We start from the raw sequence: 14,375 nt of genomic DNA, 5'->3' as shown, positions 1-14,375 counted from the left end.
CTATTTTGCCGGGCAAAAACGAGGGGAAAAAAACAAACAAAAAAAAACAACCCAACCAACCTTCCAAAACATTACTTTGGTCTAATTTCAGCAAACGACTGATTACAAGCCATCCTCAAAGACAGGCTGCTTTATCAAGGAATAAAGACAAAGAAGCATGTCCAATAGGTTTTTACTTTCTGATAAAAAACAGCTCAGTCCCATAGCTGTATCAGATGTTAATGAAACGATCTGTTAAAATTCTGTCCCTGGTTTCCGTTCTTAAATCTGTTGTTCCTCCTGAAGCGACTGTCACCTTGTCTGCCATTTCCAAACCGGGAGAACCCTTGGCCTGCCTCATGCGGGTACTCTTCCAGCTCAGGCAATTCCTTTGCTACAGACAGCTGCCAGCGCCTGGTGTCCTGCCACTGTTCCTGAAACAGGAGCAACATAACAGACCCGTGAGCCTGCAGGCGCCAGCGTGCAGGTGTGCCCAAGCTACCCAACACTGTTAAAGGCAAAAGCAGTTTGAGACAAATCCCATTCCTGCCAAAACAGGTCAGCAGATCCCCCAGGGAGACAAGCATCAATCTTCATCTTCAAAAAACCTCAGAGTTTGCAGTCCTGCAGCGAAGGCTAGATAGTCAAAGGGACAAGAGGGAGTAAAGACCACAGAGAACTCGTTAACTGTTGCTAGTCTCTAGTACACGAGTAAGGTCAAAACTCAGCAAGGCCACAGTACACAGGATTTTCTTTAAGAAAAAACAGGTAGTAAGAGGAGAACTAAAAGGGCAGAGGCAGGCAGGACAGCTCTGATGTATTTCTGTGTAATCCTCTTGTAAAATCACAAACCTTATCTTCCCAAACTAGCCTGCAACAATGTAATCACCACGTATTTGACTAACGTACCACCCCCTAATGGTTCCAAAAGCAAATTCTGACAAAAAAAAAAAAAACACATACCTGTATGTGACTCAGTTCATCAACAGGGATATCGAAGCACACGCCCTACACATGAAAAAGACAGGCATTTGTTTTCCAAAAATACATCTAATTACAGAGACACAAAACCAAAACTCCAGATAGGCAGCACCTGAAACACTGCTGCTAAGAACAGAAACCAGAGGCAGCAGAATGCATGCTTTTTGAGGGGAAGCTTTACGTGAGCTGCAGGAAGAGCAGTTAAAACTCTACAGCTCATGACAAAATGCAGACCCAGACGCTCTGTGCTGACAGCAGCACTGCCTGCAGTCAGCCTGCCTGTTCAAAGCTAAGACAGGCTTCTCCAGGAGCACACGTCCCCTGCAAGCACACCTGCGTAGGACACAAACGTCAGACATGTAAAGAGCCAGGCTGACAATAAAGCGAATACTGCACTGATCGGGTCAGGCTGCCAGTCACAGCCCTACTTTACTGATGTCCTTTCAACGCATTGGCACATAGCGTTAATGAGAGTTTACAACGAAAGAATAAAGGTTTGAGCAACCACTTCTCCTGTACACGTTAATCTGATGTGCATCATTTAGGAGCAATGCCTTCACTCAAGTAAATGTCTTAACACTCAGCTAGCTTTAATATATTTTTGTATAGTGTAAAAATAGCAGTTAAAGGGGTATCGTGTGATACATTAGCATTTTATGTGAGGGAGAAATGATATCGAGTAGGGACAGAGTGAGACAACAACATTTCCACACTGGTACTTCAGAACTCCCATCTTAGTCCCTGCATAAAATGTCTGTGTACACACGCATACACGGACACGCACCCCACTTTCCCCAAGGTCGTGCCATCTTACCATCTTCCCCTTGAGGAAACGCATTGCAGATATTTTAGCATCTACTTCCTCACCAAGCTGTTCTTTTAGCGCTCGCCAGGCATAGCTCATGGTACGCATCTCTACTGAGCACTGTAACACCATTGTCACAAAGCCCTTAAGGAGCAATAAACAGAGAAATATATTTACAACAGAAGACTAAACTTGGTTGGACAGTCTGTAACCCATTAACTGTTATGAACTATGTAATAATTTACAATTGTAATGCAATACTTAATCCTAAGAAATCAGCTTCCCAGGAGTGAGGCAACTAAAAGCCTACAAAGAAACTGAAGGTATCAATCTAACCTAAGAACGTCCATCGATATAAAGGCCAATTGCATTTCCGTATTTTAGGCAGAAGTAGAGTTCAGTACATTAAGAAAGTAGCTGGAAAAAAATAAAGTTAAACTGATGAGGAAGGACAGTCCAATCATCAGTGTTTCCAAAACTCTTACCACACAGAAAAAGGAAGAGTAGTACTTTTCCTTTAATCAAAATGCCTAAAGTCAGATAATCACATGCTAGGCTTACATGAAATATGCAGAAACAAAGATGCTTCCTGGGAGGGCAACTACAACAACAGAAGAACCAAATTATCAGCTGGTGAAAGTTTATTAATTGAGGCCTCTTAGTGCAACATCTTCTCTCACCTACATCTTTGGAGAAATTCTTTTAACACTCATTACAAGAAAATTTACCAACTGACTTCAAGTTGCTCTGTTTCCTACAAAATGCCAGTAAGATCTCATTTCAGTTAAGGAACCAGACACAAATCAGAAGCTGGAGACAACAGCTACTTGGAAACCCCAGAAAAAGATGCCACATTTGGACAGGACTAAAACCATTCATCTATCCATTCTTGTAAGGGCAGATAAAATATTATTTACCACAGTTGAGTTGAGTAAGGAGCGCTGCTGAATGGAAGATGCCCCAGAAATATGAGCTAGAGCTGCAGCCAAGGCATCAATTGCCCCTTTTTCCTCTATTAGCTCTTTAGCTGACTGTCTGAAGTAGTCTACTGCAGAAGGAGGAATGGAATCTAAAAACCTAAATGTTGGGAAAAAGAAAAAGAAAGGCTTGAGAGATCAGCGTGCCAAAGGCCAGTGTGAAGTGCAGTCATGTACAAGACAGGACGAATATTTCAGACAATTTTCAAGACTATTTACCTCTAAAAACTCAGGATGTAATGTTTGTTAGTGCTTCTGTTACCATGCATCTAACTCAATGCTTTTAAGGATGCTGAATACCCACTGTCTTTGATCATTAAGCCAGGCCTCAAAGATGTGCGCAGAACTGGGGACAGGTGAGACATTTGAGAGCTTTGATAACAATATGTGAGGGGAGGATCTAAAACAGCAATTTTAAGGCCATGCCCAAGGATCCACAAAGAAGTTGTCAGCAGATGTGAAGATCTCTTGCTTTCACTTCACAAGGAAGAGAAGAAGTAAAGCATTACAATGCCACTATAGGCTGAGGCAAAGCATTTCTTGCTCAGTAAAAGCTGATTAAATTGGTTATTTCTGTAAGAGGGAACAAGAATAAGATGGAAAACACTTTCCGTTTTCTAGCAGCTCTTGGATGCTATCTTTGGTATACCGTCAGCTCCTACCACTTCTACATACAGTATGGGGTGAACCTAACACCAAGCCCATGATCATCTTCAAACTGGCCAAGTTTGAAGTAGTTTGAGATCTCTGTCAATGCCATTTCTACCAATCAGGCAGCAAATGTAAACAGAGCTGTACACAGTAAAAGCAAAGAACACCCTCGACAATAAAAGCATACAAAAAACGCACAGGATGTGGCTACAACACACTCGCTATCATAGTGCAACTCCTCATTGTACTAAACACTGCCACCGTATCATCCAAGAGGCAGAGATCAGTTTCCCATGTAAAAAGTATTTCCTATTCTGCTACTGATAATTAATTTCTTCTGTTGTAAATGAAGGTTTATTTTTACCAAGCATTTAGAACACATCATGTTCTGTGAAAAGGATTCAAGAATGCAAAGGTTTATTGCTATTATCTTACGAAAATTAATCAATGTCTACATGTGAAGCAACTGGCTTTTTACAACACAGGCAAAGATGTGCTGATCCCTTAAAACTGCATTCATAATGATGCTGGTAAGAGCTCTAGACATCTTTTAAGAAACTTACTTTTTGGCATCATTACTTGAAGCTTTAATTATCTCTGTGGCAGAAGGAACACCTATACGCCTAAATGTAATCCCCTGAAAAACAAACAAACAAACAGATTAAGGTATTTTCAGCACTCTACAACTCAATCCTACCTGAACCACATTTCTATGACCTCTATTCACTTGGTGTTTAGTAGAACACCAGCAGTCTTTATTTAAAGTAATTAGTTTTAGGCTAGTATAAGGCTGTTTTGTTGTTTTTAGTTCCTGCCTTCGTTAACCTGGAACTACTCTGTACAAATTAAAAGGCAGACTTGAAAGGCAAGGTCTCTTTCCTACATTCCTGTGACTATCTGTGTCAACACAAACAGAGTAGTGCCAGCGTGGGAAAACTCATGATAAATTAAAATGGGTTGATACAAAAAGCATTTATAAATGCTTACCATAAAAAAAAAAAAAAAAAATCAGCATGTCTATTTCCCTACTGGATTCATGGAGCTACAAGCAGCCCACAGGTGCAAATTCTAAGAGTGCAGGAGCAAAATAATTTAATTAAACACAAGTCTAAGGCAGAACTCACCGCTCTCTGCTCCACCTGTCTCAGCAGGTCTTCTTCTCTTCTCTGGTAGAAACAAATACAGATCCCAGTGCGACCAGCTCGACCCGTGCGTCCAGAACGATGGATGTAGGAATCAACATCCTTCAGAAATTCAGATTAACACAAGAAAGTCTTATGTCCGTTAACACTGTTGATATTTATACATTTTAAGAGAGAGAAAATACAACCTAAACTCTAATCTAGAAGCCTAAAAAGTGATACATAGTGTTTCTATATACAAACTTATTATTACAAACACACCACTGGAGATATGCTGCCTAGAGTTGGACATACACTGTTGATACCCATTTTTGGAAGTAAAAAGATCCACTGAGTTTCAGAAGAAAAAAGTCACAGAAGTATTTTAGAACTATTATGAAACTAAATTGTCTAAACAATGTTCAGAAGGGATTCAGAAATACTGAAAGAATGTCAAAGCTATCTTAAGACTTTTTAGGGTAATGAAAAATAATCACTTTAAATATTGAGCTCCGATTAAAGTAAAGAGGTTGACTGGGAAATTCTAGACATGCATTTACAGAAAATCCACTTCACTGGTAAATCAGAACAGAATAACAGTGAAACAAAGCAATAACCCATCCTTCTGCCACAAGGATATAAATGACAATTTCACTTTCCCTTACTGACTTACTTTTGGTGGCGAACACTGTATAACAAGGTCAACTTCAGGAATATCCAAACCACGGGCAGCTACATTTGTTGCAATAAGAACTTCAAATACACCATTTCTAAAGCCTTTTAATGTGATTTCTCTCTGTTTCTGTGGAATGTCACCATGTAGTGACTGGGCATCCTGGCAATAAAACAAATCATTGAGATGTCACTTAACAGGAGAGTTTAATTCCAAAAGCGGGAAATTTTGGTGGTAAAACTCAAAACATTTTGCAACTAATAATACTTACATAGATGATACTAAATGAATGCAGAGCATCTTACTTTAAGGTTTATCCTTTTCTGGGCCAATAATACAGAGCAGTAGTGGGTTTTTTGTGATGTTATTACTTTTAATATAAAAACAGCAGACTACAGTTTGCAGACAGCCAAGCTGACAACGGCCTCCTTCAGCTTTCTCTTCCACTGTAACAACTGGAAGTAACTTTACTTAAGCAATGTTTATAGAGAACTAACAAGAGACTTTACTCCCTTCCCTGAAAAGCTTCACAGAAGCTGAAGAGAGCTTTTCAGGGCATAGCCAAATCCTACAGTTCATCTGAACTACATCTGTTCTTACAAGACAAGAAGCAAAGCTCAAGTATTTGACAAGCAGAAAGGGCAGTCACAAGCTCAGAATTCAAACAAGTAACAGGCTAAAGCGCAACTTACTAGCACGACAGAGTAAGGCCACACACTGATACAAGAACACAAAGACATCGTTATTGGATTTGGCGCAGAAGTGTCAGGGCAGATAAAGATAGTTCCTGTAAGATTTTAATGTGGACAGTATATGACATTCATCAAATACTGCGAAAGATGTGCATTCCCACCGCTGCTCTTTTTCCATAATTTAGTGCTTCCTAACAAACATGGTTTTTGTTGCTATTTTGTTGTTGGATTCTTTTTAGAAGAGCGATACTCAGTAAGTACAGAGAGCCTATACATTGTATCACATGAAGTCTGACCAAACTATGCAATATCTTTCCAACACCAAGTTCAGTTCTACTGTATTAGCTGGGTAATCCTGCATACTGACTGTACAAAGGATAAATGCTGCCAAGAGAGAGGAATCCAAAGAGCACACTAATATGAGATGAAATATGTGCATCGTACTAGTTACTGTTTCTTAACAGTATTGTTATTTTCTTGTTGTTCAGTATTAGCTGCGTATTTTCCTTTGATCCTGTTCCGCATGATTTGAAAGCAAAAGGATTCATTTCACAACCACAGTCAAAAGTGTATTTTAATTGCAAAACTCCATTTTTAGGCACAGCTTTCAGAAGTCTTAATTTAAAAAAATAAATAAAATAGAAGACAGACAGACAGACAACTTTATCCATGTGGCTGCAACCTCCTACTTCTTTCAGGACATTCAAACCTGAATACCTGCAATTGCAGCTGCAGGATCCCAGTACCTGTTTGAGTGAAGCATTCAAAGCCAGTTCATTCGCCTCCCTTTTGGTCTCACAAAAGACAATGGTCCGCCCACGGCTGCCACTGTAGACTTGAATGATATCCCCAAGAACTGCTGCTCTCTGAGATGAGCGACACTGTATAGCCAAGTGCTGTTTGGAAAAGAAAGACGACAAGCTTCTATGTTAAATTTAAGCCATGCACAAGACAGAAACAACCTAATATCAGGTCTTGCGAGGGGGCAAGGGGGGAGCGGAACAAATAGTTGTAAAATATATCTAAAATCTTTAATTGCAAATTACTGCCCTAAGGTGAAAACTTTTCTTTAAAAAACACTTCACACCCGCATTTGGAAAGTCAGATGCGGAAGCCATGTCACTCAGACCATATCCTCTTAGGACCTGCACCACGTTACAGTGGAATCACTCACTTCCACAGTTGTGGCAGTCCTTTGAGTCTTCTTTCCAATCAGGTCGATCTGTTCATATTCATCTTTCATGTATTTTTTCGCTACATCATATACCCAACGTGGACAAGTTGCAGAAAACAGTAGGGTCTGGGGGTTGTCCTCCAAACCTGAAAGAAAAGGCCATCACTATTAATCATCAGTAACCACAACAAGAAAACTTGTAACAGAAATATTTTTACTACCCTTCACACACCAAAAGCAAAATTAACTGTGAATTTGAATGAGATCAAGCTGAATCCTTTGCCCAACCTGAACAGAAATGCAAGATATATTTCTAGATCTTCAGCTAAGCAAGTTTTGGATCATGCCTGAAGTCTTTTTACACACCTAAAAAGACTCTGGCTCAATCTTTCCATGTGCTGTGTTCTAATGCTAACTAGTAGCTGTGAATTGTGCAGATGCATGCAAAACAAAAAGGCAGGTTATAAGTACACTTTCCAAATCCTGAGGAAGGATTAGAAAATATGACGGACAACTCCACCTTCAACCTCTGTCCTTTCTTAATTTTCAACCTACAGACAGGAATTCTGTAACAAAAATGGGAGTAGGCAGAGTCCTGAGTGCTTTTCACTTTTTATAGAATGATCACAGTGTATTTAATTTTACAGTGTTACAGAGATGATGTACCACCCCAGATAAGAATAGTTTAATACACAGTACCTTTTTAAAAAATGTAGCCTATTTCTACAACTCCTCAGGATCAAACAAAAACAAACATTCCAGAAGAGAGAGAGCTTATTATTCTCTAGCATTTATTTTCCAGTTATGAAGAAAACAGAACTCCCAAATTGAATACGTTTTATATCTTTTCCAAAACCTAAGCAGATTTAGTTTTTTAGTAGAATATGTAGGCTTTTTGGCTGTCCAAAGACCAGCTCTCCAGAAACATGGAGAACATAAGTCACTTCACTAGGTAATGATATAAGTGGTTGTACTAGGTCAAACAGAAGGTCTGTCAAGCTCATGCCCTCTTTCTGACAGTGGTCAAGTGTATCTAAGATGTGCAGAAAGTGCCAGCCGCCAGCTTTTTGGGGCTTTGGGACTTCCAGAGCCAGAAGTGATGCCTTTGCTTTTAGCAGTCTTTGATATTTCTACTTCTGTTAATTCATCAAGTCACTTTTTGAAACTTTTAGCATTAGTATAATGTGAAAGGAATTTCACACCATTATAAGAATAACAACCTCCTCCTGTTCTACCCTTCCTACCTGGTGGCTTCACTGAATGCTCATTACATCAGAAAAGAGAAAATATTTCCTACTCACCCCCTTTGTATGAATACTCATTCATACAATGATTCATACAGAATCACAATATCTCTAACCCTACTCTCAGTCGCCTTTCCTAGGACGAAGATCATCATTAAGGGTTTGGGTTTTTTAAAAATTTTTTTCTTCTAGAGATGCCATTCCAGCCCTTTGTCCATCTATTGCTTTCTCTCAAGCTTCTCTACTTTTAAATTTACCCTTTTCTGAGGTTGGATACTAGCACTGCACAACAGACTCATGTGGGGATGCACCAGCAGTTTTTAGAGAGACAGAATTATTTCCTACATTGACTGCTATTTCTTTCCTGATGCTAGAACTTACCTTTTTTATAAGCAAATCCTAAGATTTCTTCTACTTGTTCAGCAAAGCCCATGTCCAACATGTGATCAACTTCATCCAAAACAACATGCTTTACAGTTGAAAGATCCAGCTTGCTATTTTGAATGTGGTCTTTGATCCGTCCTGGAGTTCCCACTAAAACATCAATGCCGCTTTTGAGGAGATCAACTGGAAGACAGAAAGACAAGCACTGTATCAATATGCTAAGAGACAATAAGGTTTCTAAAAAGCTCCCTGGATGGAGCAACATTTCTAATTTTAAAATGAAAAAGCTGATGTCCTTCACTTTCACCTCTAATTAAAGGACTAAGTCCAGTCTGGGTAATGAAAAAGCGAGTTCAGCAGTGGTCCAAGTTATTTTGTCAGGAATATTAGCTACAAGCAATGGCATTGCAGGATACTTCAATTTCTAAGCAGCAATCAGCTGGCATTAGAAAACTCTAGAGCTTTATCACAGAATAAATGTTTCAGGTTTCCAGCTCAGTTCTTTCTTTTTCACATCTGCCTGCAGACAGAAAAATGCACACTCACATACAAAGTTCTTTTTTTCCCTGGATAGTCACCCAGTCTCAGTATGCATCCACTCACAAAACACATCCATTCAAAAAAAAAAACAAAAACAAAAACAAAAAACAAAAAACAAAACACCCTACAGAAAACAACAGGATCAGTAGTCACTTTGCAGATCTACAACCATTCTTTTGAACAGAGACTTATTGGAACTAAAATAATTCAACCTAGGCTGTGCATTTCCTTTGAAAACAATGCCATAGTTCCTGACCTGAAGCGAAACGCCAAGTGAATAAAAGCCAGTTTTCATTTTATTATTATTTTATTATATTTTATATTTTTATTATTTATTAACAAAAGACTCAGCAGTAACTCTTTAGGATTTACTTACACTGTGCTTTATATGGCGTTCCTCCATAAAAGCAAGCCACTGAAAGCTTCCTTGTGAGATTCTGGAAATCTCTGGCTACCTGAATGGCCAGTTCCCTGGTTGGAACAAGAACCAGCACCTGCAGAGAGTGAGAACAGAAATATAGCTGTGCTCACGAGAGGGAGTGAGGAGGACAGTTTACTTAATGTCAGAGGGAAGCACTGCTGCAGAACCAGCCTGGGTTTTTGGTCATCTCTTTCAATTCTTGTCAGTTTGTAGTCACATTTTGTACACTGGTTACAGAGGGACCCAAGCAGCCTCCACAATCCCAGCAACACTTCTCACCACCTAGAACCTGTGCATCACAGCTCCATAGCTAGCAAGAGCGAACAGAAAAGGATTGCAATTAACTGAGATGCAGAACAGAGATGAATTTTCTTAACTCTAACGCCAGATAAAATAGAAGCTTCAATAACACTACTAAGGACAATCATGGTGTAGTTCAGTGTTAAAGAACAGGGGAAAAAATCACTAAACAGTTTGGAGTAGCAAGACATGGAAGGACTTACAGCTTGAAGTACTCTAGCCTCCGTATCTACCTACCTACCTTCCTCCAATGTAATTCTTTCTCCTTTCTCCCTCTCATTCTCTTAAGAGCAGAATGATAAACTTAACAGCTGTCTTGTTTCCTAGCAACCCTTCAGATGCTAATATTAACTTTAGAGACATTATAACTTTACAAATAAGACAGAAGAATGAACAGAGAGCAAATCTACAGACCTAACGCATTTTGCCAGTATAGTGACAAATATACATGCTCCAACGGTGTAAGAATGTGGTATCTGATTATCAGTTTGATCTCATACTTAAGTCAAAATGTAAACATCACTTGCATCCACTAAGTTGAGTCACTCAGGCATGGTGGTGGAGGGCAAAAAACCCAAAATCAAAGCCTCCATCACTATTCCACGACCACAAAATTTACAGTCTCAGTTCACTGCGGTTGTTTCTGACAAGTCCAGCTGACTCAACTGTTCCACGACAGGAAGCAGGAGATCAAACCCTGAAGTCACAAACTAACTTCCTGCAGGTACCAGTGTGAAAATCTACCAGCTACTACTACAGCACTCTGGTCATTCTCCTAAATACAGTCACCAGAAACCCTACACATAAAATTTATCATCGCTGAGATGCTGCAAAAACTTTGTAACATAAACAGCAATAAAGAGGGAAGAAATCCCAAGCAGAAGTCTCTAATGCAATTATAAGAACACTTTTGAAAACCCCCATCTGCAAAGGTTTTGCTGTTAACCCTTAAGTAGGTTACTTTTGGTGCACGGCCTCTTCTCCCATCGCATGAGACGCTCTGAAGTTTTTCAACCAATGGAATAGCAAAAGAAAAGGTTTTCCCGGTTCCTGTTCGAGCTTGAGCAATTAGGTCTTTGCCGTCATATACGGGCTGAAAAGTCTTTGCTTGCACAGGGAACAGGTACTTTACACCTCGAGCTGCAAGGTAATCCAGAAAGGTTTCATGAAAAGGTGCTAAACCTCTGCAAGCTAAACAAACAACTGAAAGTTTTCATATATAACTAGTGCAAATATTTAAGGTACATCATGTCAAATCCTGTACAGGACGTTACATGCAAGTTAGAAGAAATACTCGTCAGTTTGTTTTCACTCCTACTGTAGGTCAGAAAGTATTCCTCCTAAACACATAACTGAGTATTCACAATGAAATACAACCTCTTTCCTCACCACCACCCAAAGTTTAGCATAAAACAAAAGAGGGAAAAAAAGGCTTTTTTGTGAAAAAACTCAAGGTTGTTATAGTTTGGTTTTGGGGCCAGGGAAGAGGGTCAGTATGTATGTTTTGAGACATTTTAAAACCTCAAAAAGAGAGATTCTACACAATGCAAGCAAAATAATCCATCCAAGTGAAAATTCCAAGCAAGAAAAATGTAAAGCAACACAGAGAATTTTGTCCGATGAACAAGAATTGTATAGCTTCTCAGTGTACAGAGCAATGAAAACTCTATAGTGGTTACTTTCACAAACAAAACTAATCTAGGAGAGATATGAAAATATATAGAAGTATGAGAACAATCAGAGACAACCTGCTCACAGGAGCCAAATAATGCTCACATATAAAACATGTTATATATGAAACACTTATTTAAGAATAAGATATCATAGACAATAGATGTGGGAATTAAAGTAAACACACATGGTGACTAAAATTATGCTGATGAGAAGAGTCACTCTCTAGAACTCATCTATAGCAGTAAGTATGTCATAGAAGAATAAACTCTACCTGGAAGTGATGGCACTAGAAACTGAACAAGTAAGAAACTTTACTCCTACTACTAACAGCAGTTCTTTGAACTACTTGTCTGCATATTCTTACCCCATAATAAATCCAAGACGATTTAGGGCAATTCATCTTTGGCTTCTCTCTGCTTGTACAGTTAACAGCGCAGTGCAATTCCAGACAAACACCTCTATAAATTTCTTTTGTCAGCATTAACCTACCTTTGAGAAGGTTGACAGTGGTTTGGGAGAGAGGAAAATTGGAGAAAGCGCCTTCTCTTGCTTCTTCTGACAGTTCCTAACAGGATAAAACAAACAACTTATCAACACTGAAAGACCAAATAGCTCACCCTACATAGCTACACTCAGTACCAGAAGCGCAGCTGTGCATTTGCTCTATCACCATTTTCACCAGCTATCTCCTGTCTATTTCAAGAAAAAGAAAACCTTTTCAAGACAGACACTTCACAAACAAAAACGTCACCACAGCGTAAGCAGGCAACTTTAATCCAGAAACTTTGTTTTAGAAGACAAAACACAGTGACACAGACTGCACCAGTCATAGCGTGACACAGATTCCTCCAGGGGAGCTGCAGCCTGAACTCTGCACTGCCAAAGTGCCCAGCCTTTGCTGCTTGCACTGACTTGTTCCAATCACCCCTACTGCTACCTCATCTCTGAGTCAGATATATTTCCATGGGTCTTAAACGCATGCCAAATGAAAGGGAACAACTGCCCCTTGTGTTTGACAGCATCTCATCCCATCATGCACATATGCTTAGCAAATTAGGAAAGAGGAATTGTTCGCTAAAAACCCTAACTGGAATCCACTAAGATCATTAGAACACTGTATGTCACAGCAAATTATAATCAGCGCCAGGATTTACTACGCAAAGCAGAGATTTTCTGATAGGTAAACAGAACCTTCTCAGTGCATCACACAAGTAATGTTTGAACTTTGCACGGAGCTACCATTAGATACTTAAAACTCAGTATCTAGCTTCTGCTTCAAGCACCAGAGAGAAAACATTGTACCCGATGTACAAAAAAGTCTCCTAATTCACATTTCCAACTCCAACGCAACAAAGAAAACTACTTGTGCAAGGCCTTACACATAGGATGGACAAGCTGTGGGGCTTCTCCCATGTATGTTCAAGACTAAGGGGCTCCAGAAGCCCTGAATCTGCACAGGGAAGTTCCCCAGTGCAGGACATACAAGAGAGGCACTAGCTTCCTTTCTAGGACACTTCTGAAAATATTTCTTTATAAAGAGCCTGCTGGGAGAGAAAGCAGAGACATAGCACAAAGCGCTTGTGCGGCTACACGAGGATAAACTAAAGCAAAAAAACCTGCTCCCAGCAGGGCGCAGAGCAACACCGGAAAGCAGGGATGGCCAGCACGTGCTGGTCCACGTGCTGCTGTAGCTCAGGCACCTGGCCAAGGGCGAGACAGCACTTCCTCCTGCGGATGCCCACTGCTCATCTGGAGGCGAGGGGGGCAGCGGGAAACCGTTGCCGACGCCCACGACCTAGCACCACAACAGGCCACGCGCCGCAGGTTTATACCGCAACGTGTGCTACGAAACACGTTTGTTAGTGCCGAGACACGAGCTCTGCGGCCGGGAAGTCGCTACCTCCGCATCGCTGCCGCCCTGGCCAGCCGAGGCCTTGCCGGGCGCGCTCTGGCCTCTCGGGGGGGCCTCGCCGTTGCTCAGGGCAGAAGCCGCCTTCGCCGCACACTCCGCACCGCTCTGCTCGCCCCCGGTCTCGCCGTTGAGCTTTGCCTTGCTTTTTTTTGTCTTTTTGGGCTTAGGCGGCTCCAGCTCATCCTCGCCCGGGCCGCTCTCCTCCGCCTGGGGCTGCTCGTCCTCGTCCTCGGCCGCGCTGCGCCGCTTCAGCTTGTCACGGCGCTTGAGCTTCTTCTCCTTGTTCTCCTCCTTCTCCTGCGGGAGACAGCGGCGGTTACGCGGCACCGCTCCGCGCCACCCCCGCCCCAGGCGCGCGCGCGACCGTTAAACCGCCGGCAGCAGGGCCGCGCGGCGCAGCACAAAATGGCCGCGCCGCCGCCGCGGCACGTGGCGTTGCCCAGCGCCGCCCGTTACCTTCGCCTTCCTCCGGCGGCCGCGGCGCGGCGCCTCCTCGGCGGCCGGCGCCTGTGGCTCAGCGGGGCCGGCGGCGGGGCTGGCGGCGGGGCCGGCGGCCGGCATAGCGGCGAGCTGCTCCGCGCGCACGTCCGTGCTGGCGGCGGCGACGGCGGCAGCAGCGCAGCGCCCCGCCCCGGCGCGCAGGAAGTGAGGCGCCGCTCCGAGGGCGGCCCAAGGCCGGCCCGGCCCCAGCCCCGGCGCCGCCGCCACCCGCGCGCCCGCGCCGGGGCCGCCCGGCAGCGCCAGCCGCCGCGCCCCCCCCCGCGCCGCCGCCAGGCCCAGCCGCCCCGCGCCGCCCCACGCAGCGCCCATGCGGCCGCCGCCACCGCCCCGCCCGGCTCGGCTCGGC

General features: G+C 42.4%; 1 protein-coding gene across 1 annotated transcript; it reads right to left on the bottom strand.

Moving 5' to 3' along the window:
• Positions 1-155: 155 nt before the first annotated feature.
• Positions 156-14,143, bottom strand: LOC134142907 (nucleolar RNA helicase 2-like; the record flags this gene model as incomplete). The annotated part of the gene is made up of 15 exons (XM_062580474.1): positions 156-413; positions 943-987; positions 1,775-1,909; positions 2,683-2,842; positions 3,957-4,030; positions 4,518-4,637; positions 5,188-5,349; positions 6,626-6,775; positions 7,054-7,199; positions 8,679-8,864; positions 9,598-9,715; positions 10,904-11,082; positions 12,106-12,181; positions 13,517-13,825; positions 13,985-14,143. Coding segments are annotated over 15 exons (2,214 nt in total), but the record flags the coding sequence as incomplete, so codon positions are not given.
• Between the last annotated feature and the right edge of the window lie 232 nt (positions 14,144-14,375).

Source organism: Rhea pennata, chromosome 7, assembly GCF_028389875.1.
Source record: "Rhea pennata isolate bPtePen1 chromosome 7, bPtePen1.pri, whole genome shotgun sequence".
NCBI lineage: Eukaryota > Metazoa > Chordata > Aves > Rheiformes > Rheidae > Rhea > Rhea pennata.
The sequence above is the reverse complement of the archived record's forward strand: the minus strand, read 5'-3'. Positions and strand labels throughout refer to the sequence as shown.